This window comes from Tigriopus californicus, chromosome 7, assembly GCF_007210705.1.
Source record: "Tigriopus californicus strain San Diego chromosome 7, Tcal_SD_v2.1, whole genome shotgun sequence".
Classification (NCBI taxonomy): Eukaryota; Metazoa; Arthropoda; class Copepoda; order Harpacticoida; family Harpacticidae; genus Tigriopus; species Tigriopus californicus.
Window position 1 is genome coordinate 6,920,016 of NC_081446.1, and position 22,622 is coordinate 6,942,637.

The following is a 22,622-nucleotide window of genomic DNA, read 5'->3' on the forward strand; positions in this document are numbered from 1 at the left end:
CAATCAGTAGGCCCTGCTAGGTAGGAGAAAATGTTTGGTAGCTTAATGGGACAAAAGCATGGACATGGCGGAGCCCTCAAAATGCCATCACGATTGATTTGTCATTTGTAATGAACATTTCAACAGTACTCCCATGTAACTTTGTGGGCGCTCGGGATCAGAATTCTCAAAATATTGGCTCTAGTCACCAACACAGGCAGCGTTGTGAAGGTGTTTTTTTCCCAGTTCAAGATGGGAATAACCGGTAGTGAGAAGAAAATATCGTATCGCGGGTGATTAATTCATGAACACTGACTCGAGGGCGTCGGAAAACCAGTCCAAGTGCCATCAGGTCTGCTTTCGTTCTCTCAGTAGTCTTGGAATTGGGAACCGTCTCCATTGGCGAGTTGTGTAGTACTTCATACAGAATGTGGATTTGCCACGCCACGAGCCTAGAAGGCTGGTTTTAATAATTTAGAAATACGCACGCGAAGGACTTTTTTGTAGTCGTACCTGGCGTGGAACGGCCACAATCTAGGAATTTGGCCGAAATATTTCGCAATTCATATCTTACTCGCGAAGGTGACCTAAATTGGATCTCTACCTCAATGGACTAGTCTTCAATTCTTGAATGCTCTAAAGTCAATTCTATTGAAAGAGGCAATTATTAATCCGAAGAATAAGCTAGGGTTTTATTGCCGGTTCTTGCCATGGTATGTTAAAATTGGGATGTAACTTGATTACCCTCGAATACTTGGCTCGCTTTTGCAGGTACCTTGCTTAATCCGAGCTCATTCATGATGGTAGGTACATCAAATGTGAAATTCAATAGCGTACCTTTAAATGCCATGGCCAACATATCGCCTTGTTGGCATAGAATCCTGTTAACTTCCTTAACCTTATCCTTAAAAGCAAGATCAAGCACGATATCATTTTATTTAGGTCCCTTCACCCTTGTGCATAATTTCAAAACCTGTGATTTCCCAGTTCTCCAGCCTAAGACTTACCAGAGCTACAGTTTCCCGTGTAAACCAAGTGAAGATCCAACCGTCGACGGCATCCATCCAATTTCATGACGCACTCATTGATGTACTGGAAAGCAGAAAGGAAAAGCCAATGACAATTAACACACATTAGTTTATTTCAAATAGAACATGTTGGCTTCAAGGCTGATGCAGGGTGCCCCCTTAGATTATAGCATGGCTTTTGGGAATTGAACCCCAAAGGCTTGGTGCAGGATGCACTTTTTGTAACGATAATTGATTCAAATTCGCACGCTCGAATATGATTGGGTTGCATTACTAGAGTGGAGGTCAACTTTTTTCGTCAGCAAATGACAAATATGAAAAGAGCCACAACTTTTAATGTTGTAGGGTTGCCGGAACTGTCAGTGTTTGTTACAACATTTTGTCCTTCATCTCTTGGGATCCGTAGTCTCGCATGGACAATCAGTTTGCTTGAAGACACCCTACCCTCCACGACTTTTTCTCTCTTTGTGACGATTATTCTCGGGTAGTTTCAACTTGCTTGAAAGAATTGTCAATCGATAGTTTTGTTGTGAAACTCAATGAGTCCCATCGTATTGATGGATGACAAGTGACTCCTTAAGAATGGCAAAGGGAATGGTCGTCAATTTACGCTCTTTGTAAGTACTACATGTTCCTAGCGGGTCAATCTCTTCGGAACGTTCCGTTAGCAGGAGGACAGTCTGCAATGACGTTATCAACAAATTCCCATCAAACATTATATTTCACCGGCATTGTCTGCCTCCCACTTATCTCAAATTGGATCATCAGCTCTCTTTGTTCAATCACATAGTTCCTAGAATGTAACCCTCAAAGTGTACCCAAACTTAGTGTTCCAAGGAACTGTCCCAAAGTAGGACGAAATTTATCGCCATCTATTGATTTTGAGACTTATTCCATTACCTGCATGCAATAGTGTAATGATTGCCACAACCTACATACATAGAGCTATTGCTGTACTTTTACCTCTAAGAATGAGTGAAGGTTGACCTCCATCGCATATTCATATTTCCTATCTTATGATCAATACATATTAATGAATGTGTCTTACCGTTTTTCCATTGCTGCCACAAATGGGAACGAAATCGTCAGGACAGTTATTGGAGCACATGCACTTGGCCTCCCTAGCATGATCGTCCATTGGATCATCGGGAACGAGGTGGCATTCCGTGCCTGAATCACAGCTGAGCATTTGGCAAGGGTTACATCGACCTTGGAAACGCACCTCCAAGTTTTCTCGTCGTTTCTCACAGGCCTCTTTCTCCAAGTGACATTGGGAGGCGTAATCACGGCCGTCCGTGCCTGGAAAACATGATTTGAGGAGAAAAAAAAAATCGACATTTATAATCTGTTATTGTTAGTCGCTTTGAAGGACTCTTCATATCAAAACAAAAGAGGCCAGGAGATTCACGTATTTTCGGAACTAAATTGGATTTCGTTCTTTGGCGAGATATTTTGGGATTTGACTTACCACAGACAACCTGGTTGACCACGTCTTCTGAGCAATGTTGCGGGCATTGGCAGGACGCCGAGGTCCCGTCATAAGCAGGAACACATATGGAATATTGGGGACAAGTAAGGCTTGAGCATGGATCAAACCCACCTAAAAATACAGAAAATTACAATCGTGTTTAATGTGGCAGATGAGCAGAGGGCCTTTTTGTTGCTGAATATGAAAGGAAAATTCTTGTTTGCCTTCGAACTAAATCTTGACAAAGTTATCTGAAACCCATTCATCAATTTTCAGAGACCCTACTGAAAAGGTAGAGGGGCGAACTAAGAACGCTTTAATTCCCCCTTGGAACTGACATTTCATTGCCACCATATGTAGATAATGCAGAAACTGATTGTACGCTTGTCCTCACACATGTGCAATGTGAAGTCACATAGTTATTGCCATTAGAAAAATCCTACTTTGTCATAGACGCCTGTAGTGCATTGAGAATGCTTCAAAGCTAATGACTCGAAGTTCAAAGGCTTTTCGACCCAACGAACATCCCAAGACTGTCGTTTCTTCGCAGTGGACGAGTACGTACGGTAAAGAGCTAGAGCCTGGTGGTCTCTTTTTGTGTTCTGTTGTTTCCGTTGTTGATAAAAGCTGCCAATAATCAATCATTTAAGTTGTGACACAAACTGTGTTGAGCGTCGAAGGTGAGGTTCATGCTCTTCGGATAGTTTGGCAGTGTGGTTTGCCTGACATTGGGAGGGGAGAGTGTGACGGAGACCCAGGTATCCTTTGGACCCAGAGAGCTCTGGCACAGCTCACCGTGCCTAATCCAGTACCGGTACTCCAATACATACTAGTAGACGGCTACGGCACTACTCTATGCGGTAGATCACTTTCATGGGGTGACTTTCCTGAAAACATTAATTAACGGCTCCAAAATGGATTAAGAACGACAGAGTCGCCTTGGCTGTTTGTGTTTCTTTCGTTTCTCTTGCTCTTTCTTGTGAACCATGGACGGACCGAAAACCGAACGTTTCGAGTAATCGACTCTGTTTGGCTCCTATCGGGGATTTATTTTTCCAATCATTGGCCCTAATCCCACATAATCTGGCAATAATATCTGTACAAATTACGTCCCTAAGAAAAGAAGTAAGGCTTCATAGAGGTTTTGATATTTTTACGACGGGCTAGATAGGGCAAGCAGGAGAGTGTTGTCTCCAATTCGAAGGTCAACTTGCTTCCACTTGTCATTGCAATTCGAATTGCGGATCCATTTTCGAGGCCAGGAATGAGCAATGAATAATTGACACTCTGCCCGTCTCGGATTATCAGATTGCGATCTTGGGATGAATAATCAAATCCCGTGAAAATTTAATATCAGTGTTGCTTCAGAATGATAATTGAGGGGTCCAATAACTCACCATTAGTCTGGCACCATTCCTATAATACAGCAGGCATAGTACAGCTTATGTACACAAAGAGCGCTGTCTGTCTGTGTAATTTGTCGGGATTAGTAAAAAGCTCACTTTTAATTTTCTCCTTGGATCATTAAGCAACAGGAATGTCCTTATTTCCTCAAGGTGTTCCAAGGTTCTGAGCTACAATTACCACATGTTAAAATAATGAGCAAAGCTTTACGCATACGTTGGTATTGTTCAGCACCTGACTGAAGGCCACTCCTGAAGGTCTTCGGCCTTCTCAACCTTCATTTCTGTGTTCTTGTTTGTATCCTCTCCATCACCGCTACTACCACCAAAAGGGTACATGTATTATACCAGCAATAGGTATTAGTCCAAATGAAAGCTACTCTTGACAAGTCATTTCCTAGAACGAACTTACATCTTTCTTTGAGCAATCTATCAATCTTGATGGTAAGAGAAAACAAGCCCGAGATGAGGGAGTCACACACAACCAAGGACCTACCGGGTTGGAGCCGTCCTAACACCGAAAGAAACAACAAATTGAGAAAGAAGCAAAAAAGGAATTGAAATGTAGAGACACAACACACAAGGACCATGGAACTCATATTCAAAGAGTGGTTGACTTATATTGCTTGTTCTGTATTGGGTGTAGCACCAACTATTGAGTTGGCCAGGGATCTCGAAACTATGTGTGGCTATAAAGAAGGGAAATATTATGAACGAATTGACCTGCGAGGGAGTTGGTTCGTGCATGGGCAAATTGAATTGATCCCATGAGACCTTGACTAAGTGTTGGCAAGAAAATTAATATTCCAAGCCCCTCTGGTCTCACTATGCCCCCCCCCAGTGCAAGAGTAGTTCCCATGTTCCAAAAGCGGTCTCGGCCATGAGGTCTCGCTTGCCGTCGACCGACTGAAAGCATGACGTTGCCGCTCGCTATTCAAGAGATGATCCAACCCGGCTAATAGATTCTCAAACTCAAACATGCAGTGTGCATATGGTGCCTTTGCTTGGAACCACCTTCACTAAAACCCACCTGATCAAGTTGACTCACTGTGTCGGCCGATCTTGGCTTGTGATCCTTGAATTGACACCTTTTTAGCGATGCTGTGGCGGCCTTGGCGAAAAGTATGTCTTTCACCATTCACAGGTACTTTTGAACGCCTTTCCTTGGGCTAGCTCCTTGATGATTTATTCTGACTGGATCAATTTTCAATTATCAGACGAACATAGGGCCAGCCGGGGCAATAGTTGAAGCTTTCTGCTGTCGTCCTTCTTCGGCACTGTTGCACTGAACACACAATGTTGCAAAGTGGACTGATGTTTCCAATACGCGTATTGATAATTAATCAATGCGAAAGAATAGAGTCTTTCGGGGAAGTATACCATCAAATATGTGTTTAACAGGAGTCAAAGCACATAAATCAAAACCTGAATATGCTACAACCTTTCTCGGCCGTAATCGAATAAAAATACAACGAAAGCATGTGCGTACGCATCCCTTACATGCATTAAGGCCACGAATCTGTTGCGCTTACAATCGAGTGATTGTTCAAGTTCAAAGTAGGCCTTCCTAATGCACATTTATTCATGTCAAACGTTTAGATTGTGGAATTCATAACATCGGCAAATTTTAGCGAACACCTTGGCTCAAGTGTTCTCAACAACTTCAGTAACATGCTTGAACTTAATTTTCTGGCAAAACGGGAGAGTCCCACAGTAAAATCAGTTTATCAATGGTCAAAGCCATCCAGAGAAAACCAAAAAAATATCATCGAAAAAAGGGTATCGCATTTTGTGACGGAAGAAATCAAGGACTGCTGTACAACGGTAGTGTGCTTTCTCTTTAAAAAGTGACAGGCGACAAGTAAATGGAGTTTTTTTTTCTCGACAATGGTCCATTTTTTGGCTTTGGCTCGACACAGCTATATTAAGGTGCTGAGCTTAGTGGCAATTGGCACAATGCTGCGTGATCCCAAATTGGTCATTTGACACGAGTGAAAGTTCTGTCGTTTGGAGCTACAGCCATAGCCACAGCTTTCCAAAGCCACTGGCTCAAGCTTGGTTTTGGAGTAGCCGTTTCGCATGTTTAATTGTTAATAAACAGACGAGCGAGTTCTGTGGATAGAGTCAAATTTCGTTGGGATTGTTGGACTCAAACTATAATACTCTATCTACTCTTTTAGGTTTACCATTGAAATGAAACTTTTGTGGTGGTAAAACAATCAATTTACGTTTTTCGTGGCTTGACTCTATAGGGATGTGGCACTCAAGGATGTAGCAAAATAAAAATAAGATCACTTCAATGTCAAGGAAAGACTCTTCAAAAATGTAGTGAATGGCATTTGAGTGAAGAAAATGACTTCGTCATGCTGAATGAAATCTTTAACAAGAACTGCAAACGAGACCTTTAAAATTTTATTTATGAATCAAAAGTTCAAAACATTCCCAAGGAATCTAGGTTTGAAATCATATCAAATATTGATCATCAGAGGGTGGACGGTGATAAGTTTTATGAGCAGAAATGAGCCATAAATCATACAGCAATTCATGTCCAACTTTCTCCGTTATAATCATAATAAATGATACTTTTCTTGAGGTTTCTTTCAATGTTTGACATCGTTGCTTCATGAAGAATATAAGAAACAGGACACGGGGTTCCAATCGATACACAATTTACCATATCATTGCCAATCAAGCCGCGTCGTTCTTGCATGGAAGTGGTAATAATGAAGGCCAAACCTGGCTGTACTCTAAGGCAAGGCTGATTCAAGAGACTTTGGGCATTACGAGTAGAGGGGAATTGGGAAATAGTTCGTTCGATCAAGTAAGGTTGTTGAGCCCGTTGTCTTCATTTGGAGCCTTTCTTGCCCGGAAAGCTCCGCAGCACTTCAAACAACATTCATCCAGGCGTTAATCATAATTGAAAAAAGTTCAAACAGAAGAAAATTGTTCGGCTTTACACAACGTCGCCTCAAGGCTTTTGCATTGCCAAGTTTGCTTCAAAGTAAAATTTGAAACCCAGCCCTATTTTTTTCGGTTCGTCGGTCTTGCTCGTTGCACATGTTGAACAAAACATGTTCTGTACGTAGTAAATAAAGTGGGTAAAATAAGATCAAGTACAACCCGTACATTGGTCAAAGTTCAGCAAAAAAAGAAAGATGAAAATTGCGAGTCACTGAATTGCTATTTGTCAATGAATAGAGAATGGAATGGTTTGTAATCAGTGTGAACGGAGTTTGAAGTGGCAACTCTGCCTTCGAATTTTTTCAATGTGACACTTAAAGGGTCAAAATGGAAGTGAGCCCTACTGTCGCTTATTCATATGAAACAATCTAGTAACAAGATCACTGGAGGCTTACCGCAGTCAAGACTTAGGGATGGATTATATCTAAATACATAATGCTTTCTGCCCATTCTTAGAATGAATTGAACAAACCCAGATGAAGGCCGAAATTGTAAGCTGGCTCACGCTCAAGAGAGGATTATACAGGGTTCATTAGTTTTCCTCGTGCTTAATACACCAAGTACCTTTTGACAACATGCAAGCATGCGTGCATTTCCCAATACCGTCATCAGCTAGTAAAGTATTGTAGCTGTGGGTATCCCGGGCAATTTCAAGCCACTTCCGTATCGTTACATTCCTTCATTTCCGTTCTCAAGTTTCTCAGGGGAACCATGATTGAAATCTGTCGTGATGTAACATGACAGAGGACATTTTTGATCAAAAGGTTCCATCGACCAAAGACCTTTTTTCTTCTCGATCTTATGGAAGCAAAACTTCGTTTCCAATCCCTGTCCATCAAACGCAAATTTGAGGGTTGCCCAAGGAAATGGGTTGGAGCTTCAACTTTGAAGGTTCCGTCAAAACCTAAGTAATGAAGAAGTACTGGCAAAATGCAAAGATTTTCAATTCAATGTGCCCGTGACAAGTTTAAAAACCCAACAATACCTGCGTACGCTGAGGAAGATTGATTAACAAAGACTGTCTAGTAGCCCAAAATCACTTAGTGTTATGCACAGATAACCAGAAAACTTGTTTATTTTCCAATCGATTAAACATGAGAGGTGAATTCGTTTTTTTTCCTGGATCGAGTGACAACTAAATGCGCCTACTACTGTATGATCAATTTGTATTGGTCTTTGTCCGTCACTATGATGTGAAAAGCAAGAAGAATTTCCAGGGCCCATCAGGTGTAGTGAAGGCAGTAGAACGAGTTGTTGCCATTTCCAGCACTTGTCTGAGTTCTTACGAATAGCGTCAACGGCATCCTAATGCTAGGTGAATCTTGGCCTTCACAGCCTCCCTCTTTTCCATTGAGGTTTTTATTGGCCTAGAAAAAAGCCATCATGAAATGCACTAGCGAGCCTTTCTTCCTCGACCCTTGCTCGGCCTTCATGAACATACCAGGTCGTTTCTCGGGCAAGAAACCGGAGGTTGCAAAAAAATGAAAAGGCCCTTTCAGGCAAGCAGCGAGTGACCTTTGGATCTCGAGGACCAAAAGTGTCGCTCCTGCTCTGGCCTTGGTCATTGGGAGGCCGAGTGGTCTTAGATATCTCCGTCGTCTGATATGATGAAGAATATCCCGCAAAGCGCAGATCCCGAACCAAGATGAGACGTGAAGTAGACGATGACCATGGAAGGCCTACATGTTGTTGTAATTCGACTGTCCAAAAGCTGCATGCAGGGACGAAGGGACGAACGTAACTTTCCGATAGTCGTCGTTGTCTATCAACTCATGGCTCTATTAAACTCGAACCAGCAGGCTTCCTTTCCTGACCAGTTGGTTTTAGTGGGATTGAACTTGGGGCCTAGAGGCTGAGTAAGGGGCCACGATCTACAACAGCAACAACAACAGCAACTTCTGTTGCAAGAGCGCGTAGGACAAGTAGGCCACCCTATCAGCACGAGTTAGTTGTTGAAGACGAAAAAGAGGCAGTTCTAAGAGTGGTATTAGCTCGCTCTCTCTCTTTTCCTCTGTCTCTCGCACTCTCTGGCGAGTAACGGCCAATGAGCCATTTCTTAAAGGATAAAAGGCCGCCTAGTGAAAATGGCCTTATTACTATAATTTACCGAAAGGGGGAAATTGCCGTTGGGACACAGGAAACAACTCAACAACTCAAGCTACAATAGGGGTGCATGGTAGTGCTTCTGTTAAGGGGACAACGAAGAGGGCCAAGAGGACCAAGAGGAAGGCGGAGGAAGGCGAAGTAAAGAAGAAGACAAAAGAGCTCCCTCTGACTGAGACGAAGCAAGATTCCAAGTAAGTTACTCCACCTTCAAAGACTCTCGTGGACCATCTGCTTCACTCTCCACTAGAACCGTTACAGATGGGAATATGTAAACCTGAATATACGTACACGGTTGTCCAGATATTTGGGGGCAAGGTTTGTGAAATATGTCTTAAAAAGCTTGAATTTCTCCTCAACAATATTACTCTGACGATCAGATTTCAACATTTCTCCCTCCTTCAATTAAGAAATCATTTACATTGGTTGATATTGATCAAGATGCAACGCCATCATTTACCTTCCATTTAACTTTGGACAACTGAGTAAATAATGGTCATTCTAGAGGGCCCTCCCTCTAAGTCATTCTATTGTGATATGATTGTTGCATTTGCCATGGGATATTACTGTAAAAAGAAATCCTAATTACACCATTATTACCAGGCATGATAGGGAGGGCGAATATTGTAGCCTTTAGTACGGCCAGTAGTTAGGCTGAACCTAAGGACCTAAGAAAAATATGTGATAAATTTGGAGAACTTCATTTAACTAAAGGTACATACAAATGAACTGTTTACTGCTTAAATCTTGATTATTGCCCTGATTTAATCACATTCAAATGACGTCCTTGATCAGGAATATTTGAAAAACCCTGTAGAAAAAAATTGGGGGCGCACTTGCCGAAATGATCACCTTATCACTAGACGCATGGATAATTTGCAGAAATCAACAAGCTATGTATTGGTCCAGGGTCAGCCATATCGGAATTGGATGTGGATCATTTTCGGATCATATTAAAGAGAAAATTAGCACCATGGTTGTTCCCCCATGGTTCGCACAAACATGGCAATCCCACAGTTTTAAGACCAGGCTTCACTTAAGTCTGTTAACGAGAGGCTAGCAAGCTCGGCTCCTGTTTTTGGCGGGGATCACACGCCTGTCAAAATTTAGGGTCGTTGGGTAACAAAAGAACGTGGCACACAAATTCGCTCAGGTTCATTGGAGTGAATGTCGCGAAACTTTTCCCACGAGAAGTTCGAGCTCATCGCAGGGAATTATTATTGTTTGGCCTACATTTCTATTCCAGCGACAGGCAAACGACCTGTAAGACTGGAATTAGTCGTTGTCGGATGGATCTAGTCAACCACCCGACCAACCGGCCAACCGACCAACCAATCTCACTTTAGTGGCGCTACTGGTTGAGTTCGCTGGTCTTGAACCCTCCTCCCTTGGTACTCTTGTTTTGAAGTGTGGAGTTGGGATTAGGACTCTCATCGGAAGGCTGAATTCCAGCCAAAATGAGACAGAGTAATAATAGACCACAGAGGAGGATAGGAGGAGAGAGAGAGGACGAGGAAGAGGAGGAAGGACAACAACAGCAACTGCTAAATCGGAGTGAACGCGACCAACGGGACGGACGGGACAAACGAGAAGAAACATTGGTTCATTTATTGTCATACCAGTCCTTCAACTCTCTGAACCTTGAAGAGCCTCTTGAATCGAAAGTGGTGTCGCTGACTAGCTGGAGAGAAAAGATTACGTCACTCACCACAAGCACCGTCGGCCACTTGTCGAATGAGCCTCTTCTTTTGGCAAGCGGCTAATTTGAGCTTGCATTCGTTATCGTAGGTGACACCATCAGATCCACACACGGGATTGTAGACAAATGGACAGGAATCTTCGCACTGGCAACGACTCCCTCCAGTGGCAGTGGAGACGCACACGCCTCCAAAGGCACACAGACCCTCGTCGCATCGTTCTGGAGAAAATGAAACACACAATTCAATCTTAGGGACAGGGATGACTACCTCATTGGCACGTTCATTTCTCGACCAAGAAGATACTATTCCAGGACGTCGAAAAGAAATTGTCTAATTGTCAGCGCAAGTGGATCTTGTATGTTTGAGAGCCACAACATTTAGAAATGGACCCCTTTCGGGATGCTGCTTGGCGCCAAGAAACGTGTACTTCCTGTACGTAAATGGATTAACTTCAAAGGGAAATTTATCTCTTCGAACGTTTGAGACAAACAAGTACAAAGGAGCGACCAAATTTGCTCTTTAGTTACGAATGTAAATGTAGCATCATATTCCGGTACACATTCTGCAGCGACTTAAAACAGTCTGAAGGAGAAAAACAACACTTTATTTCTTTGTCCTTGGAATGTTCAAAGCACAAAGCTCACATTGGAACGAAAAGCCAGGACATAAGTCCTGGCTTTTAGGGTTTGTACAAGAATTTGCTCAATCATTAGTTTTGGCCAGGTTTTCGTGCCATATAAAGTATTGTCAGGACAAGCACCATAACATGTAACCGCTTACGAGATTGGGCACAATTGGCTAAAGTCGCGTTTAAACACCACATCGAGTGGGCTGAAATATCGATTTTCTAGAATGTCCTCCACTGTTTCCCCCCAACTACAACTAGAGCCTCTCTCGATTGAATTGTTACTTTTCTTTGATGTTGCATATGGTTGCTCAAAGCCAACTTTTTATTGGTCAAGCTTGAAGCTGTGGCGCTCATTAAACTGACATTCATTAATAAATATTGTGCGATTCGAGATCGGCCAAGTATTCACCATCCGGACTGAGACGAGGGCTCCAATAACAAGACTTAAGGCTTTCACCTACTTTCACTACACCTGAAGGCTGTAGATCGATTATGTACATGCAATTGACAACTAGCTAGCCTCTGGCCGTGATAAGGCTGATTTCCTTGTTATTTCTCTTTATCCGGAGCCTCGCGTTCCTTACGGACTGAATTGTGAAGCGTGAAGCTGAAAGGCGAAAGGAGGCGCGTCCGCGATTGCCGAGTTTGGTTGTTGTTGATTCACGCCAAGAAATTTAGTCTCGTAGCTCTGGATCAAGGCTACCGACCTTGATGACCTTCCTTCAGTTCCTCCACCTCTTTCTATTGGGATTGGTCATGCATAGTCAAATGAAAGAATAATTCTGGTGGAGTGTGTTACATCCTTAAAATTTGGTTGACCCATCCATCCATCCAAGCCTCTAATCTCTTTTGATCCCACACCCCTCCTCCCCTTTGATCACCTCTCACCCATCAAGGGACTAAAAACCTTCCTCGATCCTGCATGCGTGCTCGCGCCCAACCATGAACCACTGGAATGCGGAGGGGCACTAAGGTTCAAAATGAACGACTCCGATTCCAGTCAATGCATTGCATTCTTCCTCTAATGAGACTGAGCCCTAGTCACAGCAATTGCTTGTTTTCAATTGCAGTTCACTCAAACGACTGGATAAAAAGGTTTTTTATCTACTGGACTTTGAAAGAGCATATGTAATTGGAAGCCTTTTCGTGGTATTCAATTAACAAAAGAGGCTAGCTCATTCATTCTACAAAGAGATATCCTTTGAAAGGGCATAACTATTGATCCAGGGTTTGAATCGAGCAGAAAATTAAAGTGTGCAGTTGAAGCTATCTGGAATCAATCTCCTTAAAAGAAGGAGGAATAATATGTGTCTATTCTATTCCAAAAGGTTGATTCTCAACTCTACGTTAGTTCCCGGTCCCTATTCCTGTGGTTCTTGGCCAAGCCAACCAGCCAAACAGCTCTGTCGAGTTCCTCCTGAGCAATGAGCACCAAGAGAGAGGCCTAAGTTGAATCCTCGGTGGAAATCTGAAAAAGTTCTATTCTCATTCAAGTAAAACAAAAGGGGGGCTCACAAGAACTTTCAAAGGTGCAATCATGTCCGATCGGAGTTGGTGGTCTGTCTTGGCAGTCAACCCACCCACTTCATAACATGACCTTTACTGCACAAGCATAAAAAAGAAACTTACTTCCTCGAGTCACACTCGCTTGAAAACTGGGCTCAAACTAAAGGCGACTCCCTCCATTTCCTCTTTTTTGTGGTTTGATCGAGCTACTAACCTAACCCCAGTCTTTCAACCTAAAAAATGGTCTCTACTTCATCCCTCAAGATTAAAATCTGAATTAGTAATCATGCAAATGTTTGCCTTTGAACCCCCCAAGCCCCCCCCCCCCTTCTCTCTCTCCGGGTTGACATATGCAGGCCGACGTATGTGACCATTCATTAGAAGTTTGGCAACTTACTAGTGGAAAGTGCGGTATGATGTTTGGACGAGGTCGTCGACGACGAAGACGAGGACGAGGAAGTGGATGACGGAGGTGACGAGGACAGGAGATTGGTCACATAATCTAAAAAGCAACAACCATTGATTGATCATCAGGTTCTGTAGAGAGACGTTTGAGGAATTCTAAAGGTCTATTGGAAAGTCAGATGTCAAGGATACATGCTAAACCTAAAGTTAAATTGCCGTTGCCGCTAAACGATCATGGAATATTTAGCAAGAACGGTGAGGTTTAATCGATATTGCCAAGTCTTTACTTTCATTGAAATGCTGTGTGATTGCCATGACATTTCATTCTGGCTTGTTGTACCCTTTCCCCTTATGAAAGTTGCAAATGGAGGCTTTAGCAGAACATGTTGATTCAGTCTGAAGGTCATGTTTCAAAACAAACAAGCATCATCAACTGCTGTCTCAACTTACGAACAAAGAAAAGTGAACACTTCATTTCACATTTCATTTGTATCATATAATTCGCTCATATTTGCCATTTTCAAATGGCCAGACAACAAATTTAGTGAATTATGTCTGAATACAAATTTATACTAATAGCAATGGTACAAGAGATTACATTCTTTACAACGGTTAGTAAAGCCTATGAAAACCCAAACCAAAAAGAAAAACTCTGCTGATCTTTATTTTTTATGCTTACTGATATGATTGGCTATTCAACGCATATCCAATGTGAGAGTAAGGGGACTTTGAAGCAATGTGATGAAATAGATTAAGTACTTTCAAGCTTAATGAGAACAACCTTGAGGGTTATTTGAATGAGAAAGAACAGATTCAACTTGCACCATGGTTTGGTAATCTGAAAATGTATGATTACCACGGTACTATCAAGACCATTCATTCCTCTTCACATTGGGCGACGTCTGCCCTTGAGACACCTCAACAAAGAATGTTTTAATGCAAATAAATTCTGGCCTATTTTCTATTTTGGGGCCAATTAACAACCCACTAGTGATAAGTAGGGGTACGAAAACATGCAGTCAATGGTAGTTGGGACAATGCAAGTCAAATGGAATTGACGATAACGACTGACATTTTGAACTGAACAATTACAAATTCTGACCTTGCTCTCTCAACTCGAGGTATTAATTTTGCTCAGAGACATGGTCTAGGTTAGTAAAAATACAAGGGCCTTTAAAAATTTGAGGCAGGGTTTGTCATAAATCAAGTGATCAAGGCTCCCCTTATTTACGATTAGATTTGCATCAACAGTGAAGCCAAAAGAGAGAATAAACAGTCCCTGCTTTTCCCGAGAGAAGAAATGGTGACAATGTCATTCGTCGAAGAACGCCTAAGTGACAGGAGGTTTCATTTTCGAGCTGGTGTTGTCAAAATACTGTGAAAGGATACACTAATACTCGCGAGAAAATGATCTTTCGCCACGATAAGGCTCGTTCCGAAGGCATCTAAGCTTGAGATCTTACCCCCTCTTAAGTAGAGCATGATCCCCGACACCAGCAAGAGAGATACGATGAGAAAGACACTGAAGAGAACGCAAATAGGTTGCTGCCCATTGGGCGTGTTTGCCCCTGATGTTTGACGAGCCAAGTGTCCAAGGCAGCCACAATCACAACACGGTCGATGACGGGTGGCAATGATTTGCATGGATGGCGATGTCTTTGGCAAGCTTCTGGGGTAATTAGTCGAATTTGTGTGATTGTTGTTGTTGTTGATGTTGCTATTCATGTGGTTAGTATTGTTATTACTGTGAGGACTACTAGTGTTGTGGTGGAGATTGACATTTCTCCCTGAACTGTTGAGGGGCGAAATGCCTACAGTGGGTGGAATGTCATTCCCGCCACCATTTCGACAAGTTCCTAGGCCATTTCCGTTCGGCAATGGTGGCTTGAGTCGGCTCGAACTGGAACCATTCACAACGGATCCATTTCCATACGTGTTCACTCTAGACGAGGGTCTTCCATTGAAATCATGTTGATTTGAGGATGAATGGGGAATATAGCTAGCGGTGGGGTTCTTGTACGTTGGGCGGTTATCCAGGGTACCATAGCCAGCACTGGCCCGTGAGTGGGATCGCGGCAATGTTCCATTCTTCAGTATTGGTTCCAATGGGACGGCACTGGAGGGACGATTGCTCCCATGGTAGCTACTACTATCAGCACTCCGGGGCGAGTAGGGGCTACTGGCCGTGACCGAGCTCCCGTGGATCGATCCCCGATAATCCAAATCATCGGGATAATCCTGGCTGGTGCGTGGAAACAAGGCTGATCCCGATCCCGAAAAGCTCATAGAGGCCGGCATGAGATCATATTCATTGTCAACGGCATACGAGCGCGCTAAAGCACTGGCGCGGCCACTACGTTCCAGGTTGTTGTTGCTGCTTCGGCGTGGCATGGAGGGCATGACTCCGAATCCCGCGGCGGAAGAAGTGTCTGAAGCTGCCGAGGATATGTGATAGCCTCTTTCCAGTCTGGACGAGGAACTCCGTCTTTGGTGGCCCATTTCTCGCAAAGCGAATCCATTTCTTCTGGGCGTGGCTGAGGTAGCACTTGCAACGCCTCCCATTCTTCCCACCACTCCAACACCTTCGCCGTCATCGTCATCATCACAAAGGACTTTATCCGAGAATCGAATGGAGCGCATACTGAGGTCGATGGCTCGTTTCCAGTCGGTTTCCTTGGCCGCTCTGCTACTAGCTCTTAGTTGTCTTGGTTGGGTGGGTGGGCGGATTAACAATGTCACATTGCTTCTTATTTGGAAGATGAAAGGCGTGAGCCAGAAAGAGAAATGAGAATGAGGAGGGGATCCGTGTCAACCTTGATGAAGCCTTCTCTTCCTCACACAAGCCCATTAGGCGATGATGATTAAGAGAACACACTCGTCGGAGGATAATGTTTTCAAATCTTTGACTAAATCGAAGAACTACAGCGTGGGAGTTGGATTTGTCTGGTTGGACAATTGCTCTCGACCATCATTGTTCAGGCATCAATGTGAATGTATTGATGAGTCTCAGATCTTCATATAGATGGCCCGAGTTAGTAATCCAAAGTTGTTGAAAAAGTTAGTGACAGAGAAGAGGAGCTTCAGTCTGAAAAGGAAAAGGACAAAAAGAGTAAGGAAGTCGATGTCGCTCGTTGTAAAGAAGAACCGAAATGGAAAAGAGAGGAGGGGAGGGGGCAATCAATCACTTATGAGTTGGAAGACAAAGTTTGGACTGAGACCCACTGTCTTAATGCGAAGAGCTCCTGGGCATGATATGGTGATCACAGCAGACCCACACATTGGATCACAGGCACTTGACTTTCGCAGTGCAATCTAGTCAAGTTAAGGCAATCCCTGTTGACCGGTTTGGCAGATGTCTAATGAAAAGGCTCAGGTCTCGTTAAGGAAACTCGGGCCATTGTTTCATATTAGAGTTTCTTTCGTAGGAGTGGCGTGAGAGAATTTTCTTTCAAGTGCTTGAAAATTTGAAAGCTGAAGTTGAATAGGTTATCCAACGTATTACTTTCCCGCGGGGCACATCCGTTCTCAATCCTTTCAATTGGCCTTCTCTGAAAAATCCTTTGGTTTTCAGCCTCGTTCTCACGTCTTGGCCAACTGACAGACTAATATATTCCCTGCCCGTCAAGGAAAAGGTTGAAATTAATGAGGCTAACTCGACAAGAATCTTCCGTTAGTCCGTAATAACGTACAGTGTACACGTGCTTACCGTAGGCTTGTTACTTATATGCATGTTGGTTGGCAAACACCAATATGAAGCCATATTTTCCGTGTTCCTTTACATTTACATCTGTACGTATTACTGGAATACCTAACAAATTCTATAAAGAATATCTTCTACCTCAGATACCATCAAACAGCATATGATTTTGAACCTCACGATCGAGCCGAGTAAGTATAATTTTAGGTAAGAAATGAACCAACTATTCGTGTGCCCTGCTGCCACATCACATGAGTCGATATGCAAAAGTATTGATGTACATTGTATATTTGCATGCAGGATGTGTTCACATCGAGCGATTTGCTTTTGCCATTGAAATGTTGGACTAGTCAGGATGGCTTGAATTCAATTTCCAAGTTGTACTTCAAAGCCCACACTCAAGTGGAACAAAAAGCAAGAACTACTCAACGTTTACGTACCAATGGCAGCTTCAGAAAACAATTAGCCCCCGCCAGTCTGGAGGAATGTGGAACAAAGGCCTAGCTACCCGAGAATTTCGTTTTGGAAAAGGACCTTGAAGTAAGCCCCCTTCAGATTGGATCCAAGCAAAGCGAGAAAGGAACGATAAAAAGAGGGAACTTTTTCCAGTCTTAAACTCACCCAAGTACCTGTACTACGTAGTTCACTACGTAGCACACAAGTACTCACACACAAACTGCCAGTGAAGTGGTAATCAAATTTAAACAAACATTATCGCGGCAATTTCCGAGCAATTAATTGGAAAACCGATCAGAAACTAGCGCAGATGTTAAGAACCTTCATATGATTAAGATGTATCGAGGCCAGGCCTCCTGTCAAATTGGAAAGCCACATTGATAAAATCAGTTCACCCAACCAAGCGGTGAAATATTGTGAAACACAACTTAAAACCCTAAAAGTCAATTTTGCCAAACTTTTAACCGAGATTCTCCCGCTCCATGGAGAGAAAGCTAATGCTATTCTGATTACCTCGTGGTTAGCATGGTTGCAATGTTGATACAGAATTTGGTTAGCATTTAATCGAGCAGTTTGCTTTTTTGTACAGTTGTACTTTTGAATGCCATGTCGGCAAAGGCCTACCAAGTTTAAAACGGGTTGAAAGTGGAACAAGGAAGGAACATTTCCGTGGCTCGTAAAATTTGAAAGCACCCGCAAGATATCCTCAGAAGGTCATGACAAGGGTATTAGCTCAGCCCTTCGCTCCTTGCTTCCCCCGTCCATAAAGAAAGGCAAAGGGTACAAGATATGTATTCCAAGTGAGTATCATCATCTGTATTGGAAAGAATGGCTTTTAGAGTGACAAATGGCGCGTTTCCCTCTGAAATATGAACGTGTCACATGACACACAGATCCCCCGGTCCCAAATAATGGTGCAAATTGTGCCAAACCCAAAAGCGTGTTTCTCAGATCAGATCAGAGTTTGCATGTTATGACATGTACGAAAAGATGAAAACCCTAGTCAATCAGCAGTAACAAACAAATAAGGCCTTCTTTTGACCTTCGCCCTCGCATTGGGTCCTTCTCAGCAATGGCTGAACACCTTAGATTAGTCCTGCTTTCGGTAAAGAGTCACCAGACAAAGGAGAAGGCCAATGCCAAGGAATTGAATTTTCAATTGTCCAACTTGCATATCACGTGGTTTATTTTGAATCCCACTTGGCCATTCTAAGGCTCCCTATCATTACGACAAGGATCATAAATTTGAGATTTTGTGCAGATTGGGATCCTCAGGGGCTCGTTTTCTTCGAAGAATGCAAATCAGATTCTTGGAAAAACAAAAAAAGGACCGAGGAAACAAAACGGAACGCAAGGATACGACTCCAAAACGACCTCAGCGTTACTGTTCAGTGTTCAGTTCAGTTATAGGTAGTAGAAGTAGAAGTTGTCGTAATAAGAGTAGTAACGGGTAGCCAGCCTACCAGAAGGCTTTTCTTTTCTTAGTCTTAGCCTTGGCTGGCCAGGCATGCAGTGAGATCATGTTGGAAGCAGCCAGCACAAGAAGAGGAAACTTTCGTGACAAATCGACATTGCAAGACAACTATGGCGTCAATTGCCATGAAATATGAACCAGAAAATGGAACAATGGCCGCGATCTGTTCTCAATCTTCTTCACGAGGCCCTTTCATACCTTGGAGAAAAAGCAGCTCTAGGTAAGGTGAGGTGAGTCAAGAAAAGAACGAAGGAGAGGTCGTCGGAGAGAGCGAAAGACACAGAGAGAGAAAAAGAGAGAGAGAGAGAGAGAAAGAGATAGGGGGGAGGGGGGAGCAAGGAGCCGACAAATAGTGGAAAAGGGATCAGCAACAACTGGAACTCGAACGAACAACTCCTTCCTTGAGCAACCACTATCACTTCCACGCCTCAGAGAGAAGCAAAGTTTTCCCTCATGGATTGCTGTTTCTTTCGAAGAAGTAGAAGGCGAAGAAGAAGCAAAAGAAGAAGCTAAAGAATCTACTGAAGTTGTTGTCGCCGCCCCACCAACCGAACCAAGAGAAGTGACACCTACCTAGTACCCACCCAGCTTGAATGCCTACAAATTCTGATCAGACGCAGAACAGTTTCAAAGAGGATCCATCTTGAAGCGAGAGGATTCATTCCTTACATCTGACATGAAGTCAAGAACAAGTGCACTATGCATGAGGAAGTGGTAACTAAGCTTTTGAAGAAGTATTTTCATCAACACCACTCAGCTCAGGGTAAAGAACCGGCTTTATATTCGTAGAGGGCAAACACATTCGCCAATCTCTCAGAAGAGAGGAAGGCTCTTCCATTGAAAATGAATATTGCCTTGATCGGGCTTGGCAGCGAACCCAAAGACAGTCTCAGAATAGATGAAAGTGAGAATTGAAAACGAACTACGGCTCTGCCTACATGCGTGTACGTACGTATAAGCCCCCCAAGAATCAGTGGATCATATCCCGATTGAAAAACATCAAAGATGAATGAATAGAAGAGAAAATTTATCAAAACTAACAAAAAAGGACTGAACCAACACGTTTGCGAGAGAGATAGGGAGAGAGGGAGAGTTAAATTTTGCTGATACGTGTATATGAACGTTGTGTAACGTTGTGAAGAGCGTTGGTAAAGAACACAAAATAGTAGCAGCCCACTCCGACTCTATGTATTTAAGGAAGATTCTTTGAATTGATTGATGCCTTTGTTTTCATGGGTCGCTTGCCTATACCAGATTACGAAATATAAAACAAAAAAAGAGACAACTACCCGTCAGGACTATTGCTGTCACCTAAATCTAAATCGAATCAGGTGAACCCTTAATCTGTGGTGTCCTTACGGTTCGGTCTCTTAGTAGTTGGCTTGCTTGATCTCATCTCGAGAGCTGTTCTAGGCAATGTTGAGATTCCTTGGATGGTATTCGTCCAATGTGCGAGTTTTTTTGGCATATGAACAACCCAATGCTCGGCATTACCATGGAAATGCGTCGACAAATACCCTAAAGTCAATGTACGATATTTTACGAGGGAAAAAGTTCCGTCCCTCCAAAGAGGATGACTGGCTCAAAATCGAGGTCTTTGTGGAGCGTGGGCTGGCGGATCTGGTTGATCCTTTGAGGAACTTCTCGACGCCCCATTAACCACGACGAGGTTAAAACCGACCCTCGGCCTATTGCAACCGCCTTTGCCCCGCTATTCTATCCAAAACAGAGCCACGGGAGATTCCATGGGAGCGTCGTTTCCTTGAACGTGTTGAAGTAATTGGTACCAATTACACAGCGAGCAGTGTGAAGAAAATTACCCGAACGGAAAGAAAGCCTTGACGGGAGAGAGGAGAAAGAAACACGGACTTTAAACTCATGGAGGACCAAGGAGCTAGGAGAAGGCAGAGAGTGAATTGGACATGGAACGAACATTTGCTCGCAAAGTTCCAATGTTCACCCGCCTGAATTGGAGCTCGTCTTACAATGGCATTTATGGGGACCAAGGACTGGTAAAGGACACCATACCACCATACTCTCATGGCCTCAAAGTTTTCTTCCGTACTTGAGAGATATTTTCTTTTGTCACTTGACCGCAAAATCCAAAGTAACCTCACTTTACCACCAGAAGAAGCAGTCTACTAGTAGTAGTGGCAGTGGAAGGCGCAAAAATGTAAGCTAAGGCGAGCCATCAAAGAAAGAAAAAAGAGAGTTAGAGAGTGAGAGAGGAGGAAAGAAGGAAAGAAAGGAAAAAGAATCTGTTTTCTCGTTCTTGGAAGCGTTCCTCTTTTTGGAGGACAATCAATTGGTCAAGATCCTCTTCGTTGTTGTCGTGATAGAGCAAGTCAGGACTCACCTATCCAGATCAGAAAGTCGAACCTGCCAAACTGGCGATATTGGGAAAGGCGAGCAAAGTGATTAATAGTGAAATCTCTGCTCGATTGCCATTCTCGCAAGTTCCACAATAAATCCTACGCTAATGCCGCCTTGTACACTTGTAATGGGGTCTTAAATTTTATTTGGAATGTTTCCCGTGGGACTAGCAGAAAATAAAGTCACCGCTTCTTGGTTACGATCCCAACGTGGATGGTGCTTGTATGGGGCCAGAGCAGGGATGAATCTGCACAGTCCTGGCAATCGATTCGTTCCTTACATGAGAGTACATTAGATAGATGTCCATGTACATACATGTATTGCAGGTAACCTGAGGTTACTTGATTCCTTGAATCCTCAGGGCCGGATCGGAATACACATCAAGGCGTGGCATTAAGGAAGCGAACAATTCACAAATCTGATTTTCCATTAACATAATCTCCATAATCGACCCAAAATGATTTACACAACAATGCAATCCAGTTTGCATTGACCTCTCCTGAGGTCAGCCCCTCTTTACTGAAGTGGGCCGCTCAAAAGGTCTTGCAAAATCCGATTGCGATTAGAAAATGTTCCGATGAGTCAATACGATTTTTCTTTTATCGGTCAAGACTTTTCCAGCCCACGAGTAGCTATGGATGTTTATAAAGACTCACTGAAGGAAGCCTTATTTGTGGGGTGAACAGCTTGGACCCCCTCCAGTTTTTCTCTGATAGGCGTGCAGTTTTCATCAAATCCATGTTAGATGGATCTAAGGCTGAGCTCCTTTTCCTCATGGGACTTCAAAGACTGGACCAATGATCCTGGGTTTGCTTCTTAGAATCTGCTCGTAGCAGAGGAAGAGATATAGAAGTGCAACCTTGCCCAATACTGTTGAGACTCACATCGCAAGGAAAAGAATGAAAACGAGGACTTAGTAACTCCGAAGTCTTGGGTTAAATCCCTTTTTGTCTCGAGATGGAGCGTTTTCGAGAGATAGCTTTCCTACCTATTCTTCTATTCAATTCTAATCGGAGAAGATCAGAGTACGTGCTCGTCGAGTAGGCGTTTCAGGCGTTGACCACCTGCGCTTGAAAGTGAAATGCCTTGAAGGGGCCTGAACATCTTCAGTTGGGATAGCCTGTTTTCCACATTGAAACGGAAAGTGACTGTGAATGACAAGCCCTTTTCTTGGAATCTTGGTGAAACGCATGAAAACGAAACGATCTAAATTGTTGGAAAGAAAGAGCGAAAAACTTTGAGAGTCCTTATTCCCAAATTGGAGAGAAAAACTTGGCTCGCGAAGACATACTACTAGCAGAAGTTATTCAGCCACGACAATTCAGCCCAACTCTCAATCAAGTTGGGTCCCTTTGGAATCTTGACGAGGCCCACCCTGTGGTCCAATTAACAAATGAACATGGAGAAGGAGAAAAAGGAGCAAAAGTGGTGGACGAGTAGG

The 22,622-nt window shown here is 43.2% G+C and overlaps 1 protein-coding gene across 1 annotated transcript in view; it reads right to left on the bottom strand.

Moving 5' to 3' along the window:
- The window catches only part of LOC131883705 (agrin-like), a 48,185-nt gene that overhangs the window by 16,594 nt on the left and 8,969 nt on the right, over positions 1–22,622 (bottom strand). The window contains exons 2-7 of the mRNA XM_059231226.1: positions 14,645–16,266; positions 13,174–13,278; positions 10,651–10,860; positions 2,476–2,607; positions 2,056–2,306; positions 987–1,071 (exon numbers count right to left, since the gene is read on the bottom strand). Of these exons, the coding sequence (XP_059087209.1) occupies positions 987–1,071; positions 2,056–2,306; positions 2,476–2,607; positions 10,651–10,860; positions 13,174–13,278; positions 14,645–15,821 (1,960 nt within the window). The 5' untranslated portion in view covers positions 15,822–16,266. The remainder of the gene's footprint in view (positions 1–986; positions 1,072–2,055; positions 2,307–2,475; positions 2,608–10,650; positions 10,861–13,173; positions 13,279–14,644; positions 16,267–22,622) is intronic.